Here is a 22,977-nt window from a genome sequence, read left to right as displayed (position 1 = left end):
TGGAGCTAGGCTCACAAACTGTGTTTCACGATTTCTGTGTTCAGGATTTAATGGGCGGGTCAGAAATCATGGCCGCGTTACGTAATGCGGCCTTGATTTCTGACCCGGCATAAACCCGGCCATGCTGCCGAAGCCATATAAATACATTCAGCGCATTAGCTTCGGAGGTTTTCTGCTCGCTCTCGAGTCATAGCATCTCATTGTTCTGAGTGCACCTAAATGGACTGAGAGAGAGTACTGAATTAATCCAACGTAATCTAATTATTTTTCATCTACAACATAGATCTTGCTATTAAATCCACAAAGTACTGTAATGTAATATCAACCTTGTATACTCTTCATTCGGTAAGTATAAAAGTAGACTGAAGTGGTATTTTTTCTGTGGATCTCAAACTACAGACGTGTTAATTACTTTGTAAATAAATACTCAAATGTGTATTTGTTTGGACACCACAAAACAAAAACAATTTTGTCTGTAGTGAATAGTTTTGACTGGCTTTCTGTGTTTCAAATCCAGTTTAAATTTCCTGATTTCCCTCTTTCAAAACTGTCATTTTGGCACTAGTTAGCTCACAGACAGGGTGGTCCTTGGTGTCAGAGGATGTGAGTTAATCCTTTAGTTTAGGCAAAATACACATTCTAATGTCAAAATATGATATTCAGGCATTATGTTGTGTGGATTACAGACAGTTTCTCCTAATTATTTATTATATTAAGAGAAAACTTATTTAATCAAATTACATCAATTATTTTAGGCTTGGAACCCACACATTGCAACTTGTTTTCCCTTTAAAATAAACAAATAGCCTAAATAAATAATTAAACATAAAAATAGTAAAGACTTAACTAGACCTCATTTAATTAAAAGTACAAAAACTTTACAGGGGCTGGACCCAAATGTAGACTCAGACCAGAATAGTGGAGAAACAAAAAAGTGATTTATTGGCTCAAATGAAACAAAGGAACTCACTGGGGGAAAACAAACACAGGAGGGAAACAGCACAGGGCAAGAACACACAGAAACACAGAGCACTAACACAGGGGACAAACGGGCATTTTGAGAAAGTGCAGAAACATAAGGTAGAAAACAACCAAACACAGGTGAAACACATGATTTAATCACAGAGGGAGATTAAGTAAAAACAAATCATGACAAACTCAGTACTTAAACCCCTACAAGCTCGAATTGACTTAAGAGGTCAATCTCAGTTAAATCACATGGACCTTTTGGCAGTGGTGCCCCCGGGAGGGGGGGGGGCACGGCCACCCCTGGAAAATTGCTGGCCACCCCAGTGCTCCCACCAATTTCCCTGACTGACTGAGGCGCTGGCTCAATAGGGAACTGTAATTTAAATCTCCAGCCGTGGGGGTGCTAATTTGCTGAAAGGCGTGCAGTCTTACGGGAAGTCAGTGCAAGAAGCAGAAAAAGAAACAAAATTTTTGTGTTTTTCTGAAATGTTTGTGTGTTTCTCAAACTTGAGGTAAATGTGTTGGATGCATATTGTCTTTTTAATGAAAAAGAGTCAAGGGGAATGCAATACACAGCCACAGACTGGAGCTGAATCTGAGTTGCCGCAAGAAGGACCATTTTGGTGTGCCAGCCTAAGATTTCCACTGGCCCCATCTGGCCCCCCCTATGAAAATGTTCTGGGGGTGCCACTGCCTTTTGGACCTTTTTCATGGCAGCCATTTTTACATAAGATAGTAGGTCAAATACAGGTGTTACCAATGATACTAATAAAGGTTATATTCCATTTGTGTAGCAGAGCTTCTCTAATGAGCCAACATGCACAATAGCAGCACCCTGACCCTGTTGGGCCTGAATGGAATTAGTATAATTTGTAACACCTGTATTTGTCATACTATCTCATGTCAAAATGGCTGTCAGTGCAGTGACCAACCAGTCAGCTAATTGCTGATGAGTAACACCTTGTTCAAACAGAAAAGTATTTAATGTTCTGGAGCTTTACCTACTTAGAAAATCATGGAGGAGCACCCAAGTAAAAGGTTTAAAGGAGCTGCAGTGCAAGATGATATTGCTGTTGTACAAGGATACGTTACGAAAGTGTCCTCAATTAAAATATCTAAGAACGGAAAGCAGTATTTTAATGCTGTGGTTCAGAGTTCAAATGAAGCATTTCACAACGTTGTTTCCTACAAAACACAGCTTCATGGACACTTTCTAAGGTTTGCACAAGGATGATAAGCTGTAAAGCTGAGAAGCTCAGAAAAGCATGCAACAAGTATTTTTAAATTAACTCAACTGTTAATTTAATGATCTTTATCATGCACATAATTCTCCTGTAATCATCAACTTACTAACTATTCTATCTTGAACACTATACACAGGTTATCGGCAAAATTCTGATTTTGATGTTGTCTGCTTTTATAAAACTACGATGGAGCCAACAGTTGTCAACTTTCTACAGCGACAACAAGTAATTCAAGAAAGCATCCTGGCTCAGGTGAAACTGCTTCCCTCTCACCATAAGGTAAATAGTGTTTGCTTTTGTAACGTGGTCGGTGCAGGTCAAGGTTGTGGTCCGCTTTCAGTGGCGGTAGCTCTGGTTAGCTCAGACGACACGGCAGGCAACATGTGGGATTTCCGCACATACTTATATTCCACTGTAACCTAAAGACCATACCAAGCTAGGTCACTACGGCACTAGTTATCAGACACATACATGCCTTGACACACGTAGGCCGAGGATCCTACACCTATACATCACAATATAAAATAAAAGGGTAGTCTTCACTCCGCTGGCAGCATTGCTACGCATGGTGGAGTGGAAGCACATCTCTTCTTCTAGGTACAGGTTACATTATCCACTTAACAAAAGGAGGTGCCACCTAGTGGCACTACATTCAATAACTCCGACTTTAGAAAAAGTGGGAGTTCTGCATGGATCCGAGTACAAAAAACACTTAATCTCATGTGCTTATTCAAGGTGCATGATTAAAATGACTGGGCAGAAGAAAAGACAGTCAGCTTGTACTCGAAAGTCCTTGATAAGTGGTCCAAATAGGGACACTGAGGCACTCTGAATTGTCAGTAAAAATCATTTGGTAACACTTTATGATAACGATCATTAGTAAGTCCTTTATAAGACATTAGTTAATGATGAACAAAACATTAATAAACCTTTGTAAATGATTAGTTAATACAAAATTAACATCAAATATGTTGTAAGACGTCTGCAAATGATTTGTTAACATGAAATACTCATGAACAAATCATTAGTTACAATTACTTAAATGATTTGTTGATACATTATGAATGACTTGTGAGCCAAAGTGAAAAGAAATTATTATTGATGAATGTTATTAACATATCACAAATGTGTTGTAAGTATTCTACAACTGATTAGTTCATTATGAAATATTTATGAACTAATCAGTAAATGTTTACCTAAGGATTTGTTATATAATGAAAGAGTCCTGTTCTTCTTCTTTTATAACTCATGTGTAAATGTATTTCTGAAACATCTATAAGTCAGTTACAAGTGCTTTTGCATCCCCCTAATCTAAAGTATAAACACTTCATCACCAGAGAATGTGTTCATACCATTTGTAGTTCTTCCTAACCTGTTACCAGTGAGGGACTGCTAACCTGGAATTTGGGCAGATGCCAGAGGGGCCGCCCGCCTTCGTGCCAATCAATCAGAAAGCGGCTGCAAGATCGTGTCACTCAGCCCCCTTTCAAGTTTTAATACATTTCTTACGCTAAATGAAAGCCAAATGTCTGCCGATTCTTCATGCTAAACAGTATTAAAATTTGATCAGTATTTACATACCACATACGAGTCTTTATATCACAGTCATGGTTACACTCTATACAACTTTTATATCAGTCTGCATAGTTTTGTAGCAAAATGTCTTATTCAAATGTTCAAAAACGTACATGGTTTGAAATAAAACAAATCTACCTGCATTTTTTAATTTGATTATTTGTTTGCAAAAGTTAAAATGAAGCAATGCCTTCTAGGAATTTCTAGACTGAATCGAGTGGACCGTCTGCGTGGTTGTTGAAAGTTGACTGAGTTTAGCAAAAAAATGAATCAAGGCATCAAGAGAAAGAGAGAAATCTCAGAGATCACTGTGGGCTGACGGTGAAGAATGCTGCAAACTGACTGATTTGCTTTTAAAATCAAGTGCAGCGTCAGTTAGCACTAGCGCTAATACTGCTAGCATTGATGAGCCAGCACAGCAGGGAGAAAGACAGGACAGTGAGGAATATGAGCAAGAGGAGGATGAGGAGGTAGACATGGATAACTGCGTGACGGTAAGACACGTTTTTTTATTATGGAGTGGCTGGTTGATGATTTATTCATTTGTTTTATGCATTGGGGTTGTGCTTTGTTCTGGTGCAGTTGTTTCTAGCCTGGGAAATTATGTTCACCATCACTGGGGCTATCAGAAGTGCGTGTTCCTTACGTGCGTCAAAAGTTGCGCCCCCCGCCTCTAAATTTAAGATTCGAGGGCTGCTGAAAAGTTTGTAAATAACTTACTTACCTATATAGATAATTTGTGACGGGTAAGGAAGAACTACAAATGATATGAACACATTCACTGGTGATGAAGTGTTTACACTTTAGATTAGGGGGATGTAAAAGCACTTGTAAATGACTTACAGATGATACAGTAATACATTTACACATGAATTATAAAAGATGAAGAACAGGCCCTAACCCTCCCCCTTGTGTTGCTTGATGCCTTGATTCATTTTTTTGCTGGCTTAATCTCAGTCAGCTTCCAACTTCCAACAACCACGCAGACGGTCCACTCGATTCAGTCTTGAAATTCCCAGAAGGCATTGCTTCATTTTAACTTTTGCAAACAAATAATCAAATAAAAAAATGCAGGTAGATTTTTTTTTTTCAAACCATGTACGTTTTTGAACATCTGAATAAGACATTTTGCTACAAAACAATGCAGACTGATATAAAAGTTTGTGACTGTAGAGTGTAACCATGACTGTGATATAGAGACTCGTATGTGGTATGTAAATACTGATTACATTGCTATATCATTTAGTAAAAAGAATTGGCAGACACGTGGCTTTCATTTAGCGTAAGAACTTTATTAAAGCTTGAAAGGGGGCTGAGAGACATGATCTTGTGGCCACTTTCTGATTGGCTGGCCCAAACGGCCCTCTCTGGCATCTGCCTAAATTCCAGGTTAGCAGTCCGTCACTGGTAACAAGTGAGGAAGAACTACAAATAATATGAACACATTCTCTGGTGATGAAGTGTTGACACTTTAGATTAGGGGGATGCAAAAGCACTTGTAACTGACTTATAGATGATTCAGTAATACATTTACACATGAGTTATAAAAGATGAAGAACAGGCCTCTTTCATTATATAACAAGTCATTAGTTAAACATTTACTAATGATTAGTTCATGAATATTTCATACTGAACTAATCAGTTGTAGATTACTTACAACATATTTGTGATATGTTAACAGCATTCATCAATAATTTCTCATCACTTTGATTGGCTCACAAGTCATTCATAATATAACAAGTCATTAGTTAAACATTTACTAATGATTTGTTCATGAATATTTCATGTTAAATCATTTGCAGATGACTTACAACATATGTGATATGTTAATTTAGTATTAAGTAATGATTTACAAAGGTTTATTAATGTTTTGTTCACCATTTGTTCATCATTAACTAATGTCTTATAAAGGACTTACTAATGATCGTTATTATAAAGTGTTACCGACCTGGGTTAAAATAATTCTGCGATAATTTAGAACGGGAGGAAGGAGATCGGAGTCAGCCCAAGGTTCAAACAAAGTTTTAATCTTGTACAAGAGGAGCATTGACAGAGCAACACGCAGGTCTGTTACAAAGTGAAGACTCAATATCTGAAGAGAAAAGCATGGTATATATCCCTCACTGTGGGTGTGTTTTCACTCCATTATTTCCTAATTTTTGACCTGCACATAAAGGAATACTCCACAGAAAAGGAAGTGATAAGCTCCAGTGGTCACTCAATGCCAGACATAGATAATAAAACGGCCTAAAAAAAAGGTTACAGGTCATGTTAAACAGTTACATTGAACATTCCTGTGTAAGACTTCATTTCACATCTCTCTTCACAAAGTACAAAATTTCCATCACAACCTGCAAGAATTACAGTGAAGAAAAATATATGTCGTTACAACTTGGCATGACAGGAGTAAGGCTATCAGCAACAGCTCAAGAGTAACTTCACTGCTTTGACGGATGTTTAGTTGACTTTTTTGCTCAGCTGTTAGCAGCTACTGTAAGCTTTGTCCATATTGTAATAATATTTATGTATTTCATACATAATGTTAAGTGAAAGTGTAACAATCATATTGATCAATGACAATCAATTTATGGTCCTGCACGAATTCTATAATTTTTCTTTACTGAGGATGCCCAGCAATCCTCCCTCAGCTGGTCCTGTTTTGTTTTTTTTTAGTTTTCCGTCGACAGGAAAAGGGCCCATACATGCGCTGCATGTTTTCCTTGCCAGAGAATTAAAGGCCTGGCAGGTGGGGCACAGCTTCTTTTTAGGCTTTGTCATTCGGCATGAGAGTGAATCATATATAGATCAGATATGTTTGCTGTGAGGTGATTACAGTATTAACTCATGGGAAAAAACACAAGTACAGTATTTTATTGTGTTCATGTATAATAGTCCAAATGCAAAAGAAGTGATATAAAATAATATTACATGTTGTCAATACTTGGCATAGTATGTAAACTTCCACTGGCTTAAATAGGATTACTTTATTCATGCACACTATTAACATACACTCAAATAGATGTGAGGTTGTGGTACATTAAATTGTAAAACTGCTATTTACAGGTTTACATCACAATGTTAAAGGTATTTCTTGTTCAAAACACTAATATACTATACCTACATATAACTTACAACAATGTATAATACGTACTGTCATCAATTTATTACCAGAGACATCAGTTTTTTTCCCTTTTTTTCTCCCATATCTTCTTTAATTGTTTCTCTGATAGGGATACACTAATCCGCCAATTGCTTTTCAGACAGCAGGGCATAGCCTACTTTACCACATTCACACGATTATTTAATCTATTCATATTCATGAATCATTTCTATTAGTGTAAGAAATTAGTTATACTGATAAGTTAATAGGGCACAATTTACTGGATTGCGCTGATTCCACTACAGGGAAAAGGTTAGGCTAGTCGGAGTGACAGTTATCCAATGGGACTGACGCTCAAGGCATCTTTAGATGCCGCGGTGATCACTTGCTCTGAGCGTCACATTTCTCCGCGGAGGGATTGCGTTGGAATCAATTGAGATCCCCCTGCATCAAAATAAGGCACTGAGGGGCACCTTGGTCGTCAGTGCACAACACGAAAGGGCCCTGACCAAGCGTCAGTTTATGACGTGTCGGGAGTGAGACTGTGTTGGATCCTGGCGGAGCTTCCGGGCTCACAGCCAACAGGGACCGGGTGAACGTCTTGGGGGTAGGTCAACTTGTGACGCGGCTTTCACACCTTGTGGGCCCTTTTGCCTTGTTCTTTGTCCTGTAAACCTCGTGGCTGAGGTCCTAGTAGTTAGGCTTCTTTCTTCAGCTACAGGCCTCTCTCAGTCTCTTTGTCTGAGACATTTGCCATGATGTTATGTTTGCCCTTAATATGCCAGATGTCCACATTGTACGGCTGCAGAAACAGAGCCCATCGCATGAGCTAATACTTTTGTGCAACTATTCAAAAGTTCATTAGATGGAGACTGAACAAAACAGTAACATTAGCCATAACAGGACACTCTTGATCCCTGAGGTGCAGAAAAAAAATTAGAGCTTTCCCGCTAACTACCTACGCAGAAACTTATTTATCTCAACCCTGGTCTTCATGCAGTTCGCTACAGTTGGTATTTATGCACTAAAAAACACTAGAACCAGCAAGGCAACTGTAAAAACAGCGACCCCCTTGAATCCAAGGATGTGCCCCCAAGAAAACCGCTCTAACCGTTTTCATTGCAACACTATCAAGATTTATGAACAAATCCCAAAGGAGAAACATTCATTCATCCTACCAGAGAAAGCTCAAATTCAAACATGTGCACAACAATCAACACTGTCTCCATGGCCCTCAATTTCCAAAACTGTCTCCAGTCATAACCATATTCACTACTGACCAATTAACCATACAAAAACCCAAACCCAACCTATGCATACTCAGACAAATTGATCACCATCACAACCAATAATCAAAACTCCAGACTATGAGGCCTCCTAAAAGTAGTACTTAGCAGCTTTAATACCCAGACTACTACTTCAAGTCCTCCATAGAAAAACTCCTTACTAATTTGCTCTATTCTCCTTTAAAGGCAAGCCCCAAAACGTTCACAGTTAAGATTAGCATAAGAAAGGTGAGACAAATAGTACTAGTTCCAGATGTGCAAATATCGAGGCCGGATGCATGCGGAGGAGCATGGCAATCCTTAAGTCGTAACAAAATTAAGAGGCTGACTAGGGGAAGTGCAAGGCTGTCGGCGGAATAAGCTGGGGCGTGGGTGCTGAAAGCGGGTCCCCTCAACTACTCCATAATTCTTGGCAGGACATATGGTAGTCCGATGGGCGAGTAATCAGCGATTCAGAAGGCGATTCAGTGTGTGCTAGAGCAGAAGTTGTCTCAAACCCCGTTTGTGTTCCGTGGTTGGGTTAGGGTGCAAAAGCCACCAGCCTTTCCTATGAGTACCCCAGACTGTACAAGCCGTGCTGCCCAGCAAGCAGGGGCGAGGGGGCCTCACACCCCCCTCAGTGCTGGGAAGTCGGATCGTGCACGAATTACCTGCTGCATGTTGAAAAGAAGAAGTATGGACAGCCCCAACAGTGCCGGGGGTGGTACCCCCAGGCGCAGAGGCACACAGGTGGCGCGGAGGGCCCTTTTCCCTAGTCAAGACATTCAGAAGGGAATGCTGATCTGGTCATGGGATAAGAACTGGCGGTCGGGTATGACTGGACAACGGCTTCCCCCATCTGTGTCTATCAGTTTGAGAATACCATGGACGGCCACGAGCTGTGACTTGTGCGATACGATCTAAGTTCAGCTACAAAGGCCGCCCAACACATACAAAGGGCCCACTGTCCTTATAAAATAAGCTACATATGTGGGAAGTGCGCGGGCACCTTCCCCACTCAACGAAAAGCAGCTTGCCACCTGCCAAAATGTGGAGTGTCCCGCTACAAGACTCTAGCCGGGACTGGGTATCCTTGTGATCACTGCCCAAAGTCCTTCTCCACACCAAGGGGCTTGTCCAATCATAAACGGATTAAACACCCAGGCAGCTATGCTGTGGGAAAAGGAAGTGGAACTAAGTCGGAACCGGTATGGGAGTCTGTTGATGTGGCCTATTTGAGGGGGATCCTCGAGGTGCAGCAACTCACCCCTAAAGTCCTATCAGAAGTAGTTTCTTACCTCGGAAAGTTCTCCCAAAAGCAGGTGCGGGAGAAGGGCAAAGAGTTGATGGCAGGCAACTCTGATAAATCGCCCTCCCGGCGGTTGCCCATGGCCATTGACCTTTCAGGTCTAGATGCAGTCATCCCCTCCTGTCCGGTGGTTGCGGTACTGAAACCCTGTCTTGATGGCTGCCTCGGGGCTGGGGCAAGGTACGGGGGAATCTCGCCTAGTGCATCCGCCAAAGAGATTAATCTCGATGTTCGTAAGATCCAAATGAAACTTCAGAGTGTGACCATGGTGTCCGGTCAGAAACGGAGAGGGCTCACCTTGGGGGAGTCTAACCCTCTTATGAGGAAGAAGCATCACAGATACTCCTGGGTTCAAAGGAAATACTGGAATGACAGAGGTGGTCTGGCAAGGTGGATCCTCGATGGGAATGAGGAGTCCATCTGTGGGATCAACCCTAAGACGGTATCGGTGGCCTACCAGAAGATATGGGGGAGGGAGGATGAGTTTGTGACTCTTGGACGGTTCGCCAATCTCCCCCCAATTGACATGGGCCCTATCTGCAGCCTGATCGCGCCCCAGGGGGTCTTGGGGGTCCTGTCTCACATTAAGCGTAACTCTGCTCCGGGACCTGACGGGGTGAGGAGGGATGCCTGGCTGCGATGGGATCCCAAAGGTGAAAAGATTTCGGATTTGTTCAACGCAATGCTGCTAAGCGGCAGAGTGCCAACCTGTCTGAAGACCAGCCGGACTACCTTGATTCCCAAAACATCGGATAGTAAGCAGTTGGTTGACATCAACCAATGGAGGCCCATTACTATTGGGCCTATCCTGTTGCGAACATTCTCGGGCGTGCTTACTCGGAGACTGGCGGAGGTCTGTAAGGTCCATACTCGGCAGAAGGGCTTCGTAAAATCCTCGGGCTGTTCGGAAAACCTGGCGTTGCTTGATGGCATGATCCAGACATGCAAGCGGAACAGGAAACCGCTTAGCGTTGTCTTCATTGATTTCGCCAAGGCCTTCGATACAGTCTCCCATAATCATTTGTGGGAGACCTTGGAGCGGATCGGAGTCGATGATCAGCTGGTGAAAGTGATCAGAGACTCGTATCGGGGCTGCACCACTCGCATCAGGCTGAGAGGGGGGGAGACGCAGCCTATTGAGCTGCGCCGGGGCGTCAAGCAGGGCGACCCCATGTCCCCCCTTCTCTTCAATCTCTCCATTGATCCTCTGTTATGGTTGCTGGAGTGTGAAGGTGCGGGGTCAACTGCCTGCAGGGTGAGGGTGGCCTCCTTGGCCTTCGCTGATGACTTGGTGTTGCTAAGCGATTCCTGGGACGGGATGCAGACATTTGGCTTTCATTTAGCGTAAGAAATGTATTAAAACTTGAAAGGGGGCTGAGTGACATGATCTTGCAGTCGCTTTCTGATTGACTGGCTGGCCCAAACAGCCCACGAAGGCCGGCGGCCCCTCTGGCATCTGGCCAAATTCCAGATTGGCAGTCCCTCACTGGTAACAGGTGAGGAAGAACTACAAGTGGTATGAACACATTCTCTGGTGATGAAGTGTTTACACTTTAGATTAAGGGGATGCAAAAGCACTTGTAACCGATTTGTGGATGATTCAGTAATACATTTACACATGAGTTATAAAAGATGAAGAATGAAGAACAGGCCTCTTTCATTATATAACAAATCCTTAGGTAAACATTTACTAATGATTAGTTCATGAATATTTCATAATGAACTAATCAGTTGTAGATGACTTACAACATTTGTGATATGTTAATTTAGTATTAACTAATCATTTACAAAAGGTTTATTCATGTTTTGTTCAACATTTGTTCATCATTAACTAATGTCTTATAAAGGACTTACTAATGATCGTTATTATAAAGGACTTACTAATGATCGTTATTATAAAGTGTTACCAATCATTTAGTAAAGCAGGGAAGCAGACAGTACATTTTGACTGTACAACAGTCTTCAGGTGATTACAGTCAAAATGCACTGTCTGCTTCCCTGCTCTACTAAATGATTTTTATTGTCAATTCAGAGTGCCTCAATGTCCCTATTTGGACTACTTCATCAAGTATCGAGTATAAGCTGACTGTCTTTTTTTTCCCGCCCAGTCATTTTAATCCCACACACTTTATGAGCACCTGAATAAGTATTTTTTGTTTGTTTGTTTGTTTGTTTTTAACTCGGATCCATGGAGCACTGCCACTCAGTCACATAGTGTTGAAATTTTTTTCTCCTTCCACTGTTTAATCCCCAATTATTTCTTAATATCTTATCTTTTATTAGATCGACTTGATCAAATGCCATATCACAAGAGTTGGCACCAACTCTATCCGTGACAGCAACCATGAAGTAACCACCATTGTGGGAACAGACAAAACGGACGCCATTAAGATTCAGGTATGGGATGACCAGTCCCAAAAAATACAAGCACAAAAATCTTACACAATAACACATCTGTCAACAAGACATTTTGCGGGACAATCTTTACTCATGATGACTCCCCAATCAGCCTTCACTGAGATCCAAAACATTGCACTGCCGAACAACCATGAGGACATCAATTTAGATCAGAACATCACAAACTTGATGGGACAGCCTGTTGCTGCAGACATAAAATATAAACTACGTTGCAGCATTTGTAACAAACTGCAACTGGGGAACTCCAACCCAAAGGACAAATACAGGAGATGTAACAACTGTGACAGAAAACAAAAAACTTCAATGTTTAACAAAAACTTAAGTGGCACTCTGTCATTAAAGGAAACTGTGGGGAGAATAAAAGACTATAAAATAAATGGTGCCACCTTAATCAAACTACTACAACAAAACAAAATGGAGTTAAAGGAAAACCCGGACCAAATTGAGGAGCTAATCCTTGATATGTCTCATGTAAAATGTGTGGTAGACAACGATGACAACTGTATTATAAAAATCGAATCCTGGACGCCTGTTTCAGAGGCTTTACCTGAAGAAAACGATGACATATCTCTTATGTTCATGTGTCAGGAACCTTCACCATAGACAGTCCTGTGAAATGGAAAATTATTGTTTATGTTGTAAACATGATTAAATAGACTCAATGGAAAATAACCTTAGGAATGTGACTTGTTAAAAAGAAAGGGGTTTTTGCCTTTTACAAGTAATGAGGTGTTTAACTGCATTTTGGATGTTTGTAGTTTGAATGTGACTTGCAATTTTTATGTTTAAGGGGGAGGGAGGAGGTGGGTTTCTTTACTTTTGATGGAAAGTAACACATTTAATTACTGGGCTTAACTGCATTTTGGATGTTTTACTTTAAACTTGTGACTGTGTTACAGTACGTTAAGAGGGAGGAAGGTTTTTGACTTGGAAGTAACTAGAGATGCACCGATCAGGATTTTTGGGGCCGATCACCAAAAGCAGTATCTGCCAATCCCGATATTGCCGATCACCGATCACAGCGTCAAATCCATACATTTTTCTATATTGTTGTCTTGTGTAACTTTCATATATTAAATTAATGATTCTTACACAACATTGACATTGTATTAAGTATAAAAATTAGGAGATGAGAAAGTATCATGAATTGACCACCGTTTTATTGCAGGCTGAGGCAATATGCAATATTTCACACTCTAGAGACTCTCTTAGAGACAACTTGGACTCAGCTTACATAGAGTAACTGTAGCTTACTAGTGGGAATGCAGTCAGGGTGGGAATTTCCTCATTTTAGGGGCAAGTCCATTTGGCCTGCACTTTTTTTTCAGGGGCACCAAGGCCACATGACAGGGCACAAAGGCAACTGAGTAAAATGTGTTGATTTACCTTTCAGACTGATACCATAACATCCTTATTTATAATAAGACATGGATTGTGTACTAAAACATTTTTTAATACCAAGTTAAAGTTACATTAGCAAGTAGTTTTTGTTAAGTAGGGTTAGGGAGAGGTGAGTTTTGTGACACCTCACTGAATATTAGTGTTACTGAATATTTCTCCCAATAGAAATTCCCCAAAATTATGGCAAAGCACATTTTTTCCAAACAAAAAAATTGTAGAATAACCATCAGGAGACCACTGATGTGTGGAGTGATTTTGGTGACACTACACTCTGAATAAAAGTGAAGTTATTGAATTTTTTGTAGTTTCTCTTTTCAATGCTGCACTTTGTAGACGGTCCCTGCGCCCTCGTCTCAGACGGCTGACCATACAGACCAGAGTTAATGTCCAGCCGCTCGTTTTGATGAAAATATGGTTGTAGCTCGTCGTCTATCGTAGTACGGTAGGAAAGAGCCGACATTTGTGTTTTAACAAGGTTGCACTTATGAGTTATTGATCCGAGAAGTTCGAATCTGTGAATATATTTCCAACTTTACCGGACTAAATCCTACCACATAAGTCAGTTACGTATCATCGTTACGCTGCGCTCGCTGTGCTGTAAGTTTCGTTCTTCTGTTTTGAGATGTTGCTGCTGCTGTTTGAGAGGCTTTCACGTGAGATCGTGATGATGAGACTCCACCTGCGCGAACCGCCGACTCAATGAAGTTACTGTGAGTGACTACTGTGCACTCAGGTGGCTGTAATTCAGGGCAAGCCCGCTACGCTGACCAGGCCAGGGGCACAGAGGCCACTGTGGCGCGGGGCAACGGCGGCCATGAAATTCCCTCCCTGCATGCAGTTAATGCACTGTCTTTATACTTAAATGTCATCTGATCGGCCTGATGTGATCTATTTTGAGAACTCCAATCAAAACCGATAGGGGCATTATCGGCCGATTGCGATCGGTTGCCGATCGATCGGTGCATCTCTAGAAGTAACCAAGGAATACAGTCAGTAATTACTGTCCTTTATTGAATTTAGGGTGTTCTAAGTTGCTTAAACTAAGAATTATGATTTCCAATTGAGTACTGTGCTGTACCTATTATCCAATAAATGCAATACATTGCATTTCTTTTTGTGTAAAGTGTCATTGTAATTGTGCTGCTCAGTGAGACCAACAACAGGATGGTTTTATTTTGAGAATTTAAGCTGCATATTTCTAAATGATGGTACAAATGCATTTCTACACAACTTATTATTTGCAGTTTACTCATTTGAAGGTTCAAGCTTCAAATTAGGCTGTAATGGTGTATTTAAAATTTTAAATGGGCCTATAGCACGCTTTCATTTTGTTTACCTTAATGTCTCCTCCACAATTTTGACTTTCAAAAGTCACTTTAGTTCATAATTAGGACCTCACCTTTTTTTTTTTCTCCTCAGCTTGCTGTGTTTCTCTTTTCCGCTGCTGTTTCCTGTACATAAAAAATCATGAAAGCACCTTCTTGAAACTTCTAGACTGAAATTGAATTTCAGTTATTTAGCCATCTGTGCTGTTTACTATAGTGGTAGCAACCGACAATATGCAAGCATAACAGAAACCAAGTTTAGTTTGCTGACCAAAACTTGCAGTTCTTGACATTATTTTCCAGTAAAAAGTAATTTCAGGTTGCCAGCAAGGTTTTACTTTATGATTTTAGGTTAGGTTTACTCTGTACTTGCTACCTTAAAATCAATCTGTTAATAATTATAAAACTATGCAAGCATTAATTTAGGACTTTTGAAACACTTACGCCTACCTTCCAACATTAGCCTCCACTCCAGCAACTTCAGACAGGAAAGGATGGAAAGCGGCTCCTCCGAAGCCGACACCCGCGACTGAATCGCCAACAGCGAAACCGAGATGTTCCAATTGTCTCAAGCCTTTTGCGGGACCTCCCCGCGACAGTCTCCCACTCCCGTTTCTAATCGAGATTCCCCGTCGACCAACCGAGCGTCTTTGGGCCAAGTGGTTTTGAGGTGTTTAAAGATGGTGTGTTAATCTCATAAAGGCTGCTTACACTTACAACCAACACTAAATTTTTCAATTCAGTGATATAATACATGAAATGATTATGAATTACTCAGTGAAGTCTATCACTCAGTTTTTTTCAAAACCTGTAAAAATCTCCTCCCACAATTTTTGCTCAATTGTCACCAAACTTGCTAGACAGCATCTTCAGACCGTCCTCCACAAAACTTGTTTCTCAGCTTTTTGATTTATCAAAAATTAAGCCTACGGTGCATCAACATGTTTGACTGTAAACAGTACTGTAAACATACGATCAAATTCTTGCTAAATACATTTTCAATCTTCCTGAAAAAAATTGAGAATATTTTGGAGTCATGGTAGATGATGTTTGACAAATATCAGAATTTTACCTGAAAAACTGAATTTTTGAGAACATTTTGAATTCTGCTCTCATGTGAATAATTGCAGTCAATGCAAGCAGCATTTTTAAACATCAGTTATTCACTTATGGAGCAAATCATTGTTAAAATGTTGAATTTTTTACAGTAGTTAGTCATATCTGCCTGCACAACAGTAAATGGCTTACTCAATTTGTGAAGCCACTGTTGTATTGCCACTTGCCAATTAGCTCAGCGCGATAGATGACAGTCTTTGGTTCCAAAAGTTGTGAGTTCAAGCCTCAAGTGGTCCAAAATGAACATTGCTGTAAACTGTCTCGCTTCCTATTCTCTTGTTTGTTGCTCAGAGTTGCCTAAATTTGCCAAAAATAGCCTGGACCCGACCCATTGCTGCGCAGCAGCTATAGTTAACCTATTGTTGTTCCTATACTAAACATACATGTACTAATGCCTTGTTGTCTTTTCCCAGGAAACCTCCACACAGGCACTATCTGCTTTGCCCAGTGTGTCTTAAAACACAAGAAAGTCTGTCATGCCATCTGCTCAGAGTCTGCAAGAAAACCTCCAGCCGAGCAGATATTGAAGCCCTGGTTGAAAAGGCCAAGAAAGATGTTTTGGACCTGCTTCAGAATGGCAGGGCCTTTAGTTATGCAGTCCTTACACAAATTATGGCTGATACGAATCCACTCAAGAGGTTGGTGGCTTTTTGTTTACTCTTTACTCTGTCTTATTCCCTTATGTGTAGATATTCTAAAATGTCTTGTTTTCCTCATTGAAAGCTTGATTGAGGAGTTAAACCGTCACCACTTGATCGTCACCGGATCCCCGCCCCCTCTGCCCACTGAAGCTGGCCCATCCACCACACAGCCACCAGAGACTGGAGACCAGGGAGAGCCGTCGGGAGAGTGTGAGCCGTCTGACGCTGCATCTGTCAGCAGTGGCGAGTTATTTCAATGGTGAGAATCTGACATGTTTGTTTTTTGAGTGTGACTCACATTAAATCTTAATTATGCCCTATAACAAGTCTCATCCCACATTGCAGTGACCAAGATGTAAATTACTCCAACAAGGTCAGGCAGAAAATGTCAGAGAAGGGCCTGTATAACAAGCACGACGTGAGCGATCCACTGCTGAATGACTTTGCCAAATACTTGCAGACAGAGCTCCTCAAAGTTTCAAACAGGAGGTGAGGCCCATCATTAAACACTCTGTTTATTAGAAATGTTATATATAAGTTCATAAAAGATGAAGCAAGGAGCAACAGTCAAGATTAGGTCATTTAATGTTGTATATTTTATTTTTAGGTTGAAAATGTTGCACAGTACCTCCATTATGCAGACTCAAAGGCACCATCCCTTCAGTTTGTCAATGACAGAGAGAAGCTCCAAGAGTACCTGCATGCCCTCTCTGAGGCAAAATTGAAAAAACAAACACAGAAGAATTACCTCAAGAGCTTGAAAAGGTTGGGAGCACTTTTTGTGATTTCAACAGTGTAGACAATAAATGTAATTGTTTGTCAGTACATGTACATACTTTAAAACCCTGTACTTTCTCTAACAGATTCCTGAATTACCACACTGTCAGTACCAACCTGAGGAAGATGGATATGGCACTCCATACAGAGTGTATGGAGTTCATTGAGTACATTGGTTCTCTGCAGAGAGAAATCAGCAAGCATGTGGGCAAAGAGATCACCCAAAAGAGGTAAGTGCAAGTGTTTGTACCCATGTAAATGGATTACACTACAGAGCTGGTAGTCCTCGCTGCCTACTGCAATATGATTCATTAATATATTTGATGCGTTTTCTCATAGGCATAACAGGTTGATTAAAAGGAGATCAATTAACAAAAAAAGATGCTTGGCTGTTCTGGATGCTGCCAAGAAAGACTTCTTGGACGTTATGGAGAATCTGTCCGAGAGTCCTGACCCCCTGGAGTTTGACCAGTCCATCCTGTTGGTCTACTATCTCGAGGCTCTTATCATCCTGAAACCCCTCCAACGACCAGGCATGGTGGTGCATATGACGGTGAGTGTTACTGTGTTCTTTTGGTCGGCATCGAAACATTTAGCCCTGACATTTTAGCCATTAAATTTACTAATCTATCCAAATTCTTTTTTAAAGGTCGATGAGTGGGACAAAAAGGTGAAAGTAGGGCAATATTACATGATTGCGTAAGCAGAAATTAATCTCAATTCCCTTTTCTCCTCTGCCAACAGTGGTTTGATGTCTACTTCAGACTGGTGCGGCCACAGCTCCTGAGACCCACCAAGAGAGAAAGGGAGATGTGGAGGATGAGTCTGATGCTGCGAAGAGGTTCTTTGTCTCCTCCACAGGGATGGCAATCTACAATCCCTCAAATGACTTGATGCGGCTGCACTCAAAGTGAATCATTTCCCCTCTTATATGTCTGCTCATGTTCTGTTCATTGCTGTCTCAGGTGAGATGTCTCTATGAATCTCTAATATACTGTTCAAACTTACATTTTAGATACAAGCTCCGGTCAGTGACCAGCCAGATGGCTCGGATTGCATTTGAAACGGCAAGTAAGAGCTTGAACGATGCTGAAAGGGCACTGGTGGCGGGATACCTGACTCATTCCAGCCAAACAGCTGACAAGCATTACCGCATGAAGAACCGTGAACACATTGTAAAGGGCTGTCAGCTGCTGACCAGCCTGGTTAGTGTGTCAAGGTGAGCATGTTTTATATTTGCCAACACAATTAATGCAAACATAAGCACACCATACAATTACACACTGAAAGTTTCTTATAATCTCATTAATTTATTACTTTATGTAGTGCTGAGTCTCCTGGGGAAGGTACCAGCCGAGAGTCTTTGAGGAGCCGTGAGGAGTGTTCCAGCCATGCTGCCCATCAAGCTGTCCCTTCCATCAAACAGCCAACGATAAGTCTGACAAGGCTCCCCTCTGTCAATGACAGCAAAACATTCTCGAAGGCATTTGAAACCCTCCTGCAAACCCACCCTCTTTCACTGAATGGGAAAAGGCCAGAAATGAAGAAATGCAAGGCTGTGTCTAAAGAATTTCAGGAGAAGCTTTCCAGTCAGTGGGCGAAGAAGCAGTTTGAAATGCGTGCACAACATGCTTGCAGTGAGTATTTTCTGACCATATTTAACATTAGTTTCATGTAAAAATGATTGCATGAATCAAAGTTTTCAATTATTGTATTCATGACTGATACAATTTTTGTTATTTATTTTGACAGCCTATTTCAGTCGGCGTAAGCCAACAAAAGAGCAGCTCCAATCTTGGACAAGCAAGCAGGGATGGAAGAATATGGCTGCCGACTGCGAAAAACTTCTTCAGAACTGGGCACCATCTGGATCTGAGGACCATATCATGGACAGCAAACTGATACAGACACTGGTGAAATCCCAGAAATGGAGAGGACTTCACATCAGAGAATGTGACGGGAAGGGCAGAGGGATCATTACCACGTGCAGATTTGAGGCTGGCGAGGTGCTCTGTGACTACCATGGACCTGTTGTCACGTCCAGTGAGGGCCACAAAACACACAAGAGCACCACTGAGAGTGAGACTGGATACATGTTCTTTTACACAAATAAAAAAAAAGGACAGTCAATGTGCATTGACGCCCACTCAGACAGATGTAAAACTGAAAGTTTTGCACTTGTTTACATATGACTGAGGGAGGTGATGATGGAGCAATTAGCTGAGTTTCACTGTACGTGACTCATCAAATATCTGTACTCTGCATTTTTTTTCCTAAGAGTCTCTAAATTACTTCAAAATCTCATAAGGAATACATCTAAAATGTCAATGAATGAAATCATATTCCTGACATGAAGAACTGAGTCAAATTTCGGCTGATGGTCATCTCTTCTGGCTTCTCTTTTCTCCTCTATCCTACCTTTTGCTGTGTTCTTTCTCCCTCTTCCCCTCTGCTTTCTCCTCTGTCCCCTCCTCTTTCTCCCACTCCCTTCTCTTTGATTCTCAAGAATATTTTCAGAAGCAGAAAGAACCATTTCAAACTGAATATTCACAAGACTCCAAATTCTGCTGTGCACTGTATTTATATTTATGATATCATCAAGGACAGACAGTACTGTGCACTGTCTGCTACAAGAGTTTGAAAAGGGGTTGGAATAGGCAAAGCTTGTGTATCGCTTTGACACAACCTCAGTTTGAACATTTGTGTATACAGATACATCAGTCTCAAAGAAAACACAGCAATGGTCGGAGAGAGCAACATAAAAAAAAAAAATCCACTTTTACTGACCTGATTTTCATTCAAATTCTGAATTTTAACCCTTTTAATGTCTATTAGGTCACATAATGCTAATGATTTATATAGACAAAAAGCATAAATTCAGACGTGTCTGCTTTGGCCTGAAAATGAGACATGTATGCCTTTAGTAAGTTTCCCGGAGCAGGGACACTTGAAAGCATAATGACTCAAAAGGCATTGCAAGACTGTAGAATTAGCTGAAGAACTCTGTCCAAAGGAGAAAAAATTACATTCTACCACGGCTAATTAAAATTGCAACATATCTCTCCAGTGAGACAACATGTGTTCTGCTGTTCGTGGAGACCGGTGTACTTGGTCACGTACGGTTTGAAACATTGCTTTTGGTAATTTTGGAAGGTGTGGCAAGCTTTCAGTCAATGTGTTAATATGGTTTTTGTTTGGAAGATGTTTTGAGGAGGAGATCAGCGGCATGACTACCTCTGCTTTCGGAAATCTTTCTCTGGCCACTTTAAAAATGGCCCCCCAATTCCCTTTTTACCTGCCCTCCATCCATGGCATTTTTGTCATTGATTCCAAATGAAAGAATGACTTTGAGGACATGATCCGCTTTCTTTGTGTTCTCCAAAATGTGCAGAGCATGGCACAATCGTGCACCTGGGTAAGAATCCACTTGTACATTTTTGTGATTGCACTTCGGTAGCCGTGAAGTATTTGAGTCACCAAGTACAAGGATCAACTGCTGGACGCTTAGCTTCCAATTTTTAAATTTGTCATTGAAATGCTCGTGCCTTGTAAACAGGGGTTTGTCCCCTGCCACTTGATTGAATTTTTCCGTCCGCTTTACTTCAGCTCTCAATGCCACATCCATATTAAAATCAACCATTTCTTTCTTGACCCAGTTTACTGCCATGGCCCATGCCTTCTGCCAGTTTGTGCTATCAGCAGTGAAGTGGAAATCCGCCAATACACCCTCAAAATGTCTAGTGATAACTGCAACTGTGTCCTCAGTCCAGTGTCTGCAAGCTGTGTTAACTTGCTTGTGCACGTTCCTGTCAAATGGCTCCAAAGTAAGGAAAATAACAATTCTAATACTTGCTTACATACTGGATTGTGAATAAGTGCAGATGGTTTTGCTTTTGCAATGTTCAGAGTATTTGCTGAGGTCAGACCAAGTGTTTTTTTTATTCATTTATTTATTTTTTTTAGTTTGTACATTTCATGCACATATTAATTAACCTATTATTGTTCCTATACTAACATACATTTACTAATGCCTTGTTGTCTTTTCCCAGGAAACCTCCACACAGGCACTATCTGCTTTGCCCAGTGTGTCTTAAAACACAAGAAAGTCTGTCATGCCATCTGAGCAGAGTCTGCAAGAAAACCTCCAGCCGAGCAGACATTGAAGCCCTGGTTGAAAAGGCCAAGAAAGATGTTTTGGACCTGCTTCAGAATGGCAGGGCCTTTAGTTATGCAGTCCTTACACAAAGTATGGCTGATACGAATCCACTGAAAAGGTTGGTGGCTTTTTGTTTACACTGTCTTATTCCCTTATGTGTAGATATTCTAATATATCTTGTTTTCCTCATTGAAAGCTTGATTGAGGAGTTAAACCGTCACCACTTGATTGTTACCGGAGCCCCGCCCCCTCTGCCCACTGAAGCTGGCCCATCCACCACACAGCCACCAGAGACTGGAGACCAGGGAGGGCCGTCGGGAGAGTGTGAGCAGTCTGACGCGGCATCTGTCAGCAGTGGCGAGTTATTTCAATGGTGAGAATCTGACAATGTTTGTTTTTGAGTGTGACTCACATTAAATCTTAATTATGCCCTATAACAAGTCTTATCCCACATTGCAGTGACCAAGATGTAAATTACTCCAACAAGGTCAGGCAGAATATGTCAGGGAAGGGCCTGTATAACAAGCACGACGTGAGCGATCCACTGCTGAATGACTTTGCCAAATACTTGCAGACAGAGCTCCTCAAAGTTTCAAACAGGAGGTGAGGCCCATCATTAAACACTGTTTATTAGAAAAGTTATATACAAGTTCATAAAAGATGAAGCAAGGAGCAACAGTCAAGATTAGAAGGTCATTTAATGTTGTATATTTTATTTTTAGGTTGAAAATGTTGCACAGTACCTCTATTATGCAGACTCAAAGGCACCATCCCTTCAGTTTGTCAATGACAGAGAGAAGCTCCAAGAGTACTTGCATGCCCTCTGAGGCAAAATTGAAAAAACAAACACAGAAGAATTACCTCAAGAGCTTGAAAAGGTTGGGAGCACTTTTTTTTGTGATTTCAACAGTGTAGACAATAAATGTAAATGGTTGTTAGTACATGTACATACTTTAAAACCCTGTACTTTCTCTAACAGATTCCTGAATTACCACACTGTCAGTACCAACCTGAGGAAGATGGATATGGCACTCCATACAGAGTGTATGGAGTTCATTGAGTACATTGGTTCTCTGCAGAGAGAAATCAGCAAGCATGTGGGCAAAGAGATCACCCAAAAGAGGTAAGTTCAAGTGTTTGTACCCATGTAAATGGATTACACTACAGAGCTGGTAGTCCTCGTTGCCTACTGCAATATGATTCATTAATACATTTGATGTGTTTTCTCATAGGCATAACAGGTTGATTAAAAGGAGATCAATTAACAAAAAAAGATGCTTGGCTGTTCTGGATGCTGCCAAGAAAGACTTCTTGGACGTTATGGAGAATCTGTCCGAGAGTCCTGACCCCCTGGAGTTTGACCAGTCCATCCTGTTGGTCTACTATCTCGAGGCTCTTATCATCCTGAAACCCCTCCAACGACCAGGCATGGTGGTGCATATGACGGAGAGTGTTACTGTGTTCTTTTGGTCGGCATCGAAACAATTAGCCCTGACATTTTAGCCATTAAATTTACTAATCTATCCAAATTTTTTAAAAAGGTCGATGAGTGGGACAAAAAGGTGAAAGTAGGGCAATATTACGTGATTGCGTAAGCAGAAATTAATCTCAATTCCCTTTTCTCCTCTGCCAACAGTGGTTTGATGTCTACTTCAGACTGGTGCGGCCACAGCTCCTGAGA

General features: G+C 41.1%; 1 protein-coding gene across 4 annotated transcripts; it reads left to right on the top strand.

The window, feature by feature from the left end:
- The first annotated feature begins 2,413 nt into the window (after positions 1-2,413).
- Positions 2,414-22,975, top strand: LOC115579891 (N-lysine methyltransferase KMT5A-like). 4 transcript variants are annotated; one of them, XM_030413592.1, is made up of 14 exons: positions 2,414-2,492; positions 11,746-11,859; positions 16,136-16,360; positions 16,446-16,622; positions 16,709-16,852; positions 16,971-17,128; positions 17,227-17,370; positions 17,480-17,693; positions 17,885-18,050; positions 18,156-18,359; positions 18,467-18,777; positions 18,893-19,219; positions 20,797-20,964; positions 21,190-21,386. In XM_030413592.1, the coding sequence occupies exons 9-14, from the start codon at positions 18,004-18,006 to the stop codon at positions 21,261-21,263; spliced, it is 1,131 nt and encodes a 376-aa protein (XP_030269452.1). In that variant the 5' UTR covers positions 2,414-2,492; positions 11,746-11,859; positions 16,136-16,360; positions 16,446-16,622; positions 16,709-16,852; positions 16,971-17,128; positions 17,227-17,370; positions 17,480-17,693; positions 17,885-18,003; the 3' UTR covers positions 21,264-21,386. The 4 variants fall into 4 exon arrangements, with proteins under 4 accessions (XP_030269452.1, XP_030269456.1, XP_030269453.1 ...); XM_030413596.1 differs by lacking the exons at positions 2,414-2,492; positions 20,797-20,964 and adding an exon at positions 4,125-4,282 and having other exon boundaries at positions 21,190-21,381; XM_030413593.1 differs by lacking the exon at positions 2,414-2,492 and having other exon boundaries at positions 11,733-11,859.
- The last annotated feature ends 2 nt before the right edge of the window (positions 22,976-22,977 follow it).

This window comes from Sparus aurata, chromosome 4 (assembly GCF_900880675.1).
Source record: "Sparus aurata chromosome 4, fSpaAur1.1, whole genome shotgun sequence".
Classification (NCBI taxonomy): Eukaryota; Metazoa; Chordata; class Actinopteri; order Spariformes; family Sparidae; genus Sparus; species Sparus aurata.
Note: the sequence above shows the minus strand (reverse complement) of the source record. Positions and strands in the feature narration are given on the sequence as shown.

Coding starts and splice junctions, on each gene's coding strand:
- LOC115579891 (XM_030413592.1), top strand. CDS start 18,004: ATGGCAATCTACAATCCCTCAAATGACTTGATGCGGCTGCACTCAAA. Junction 18,051..18,155: donor TTGATGCGGCTGCACTCAAA/GTGAATCATTTC, acceptor CTTACATTTTAG/ATACAAGCTCCGGTCAGTGA. Junction 19,220..20,796: donor ACACAAGAGCACCACTGAGA/GTGAGACTGGAT, acceptor TTCTTGACCCAG/TTTACTGCCATGGCCCATGC.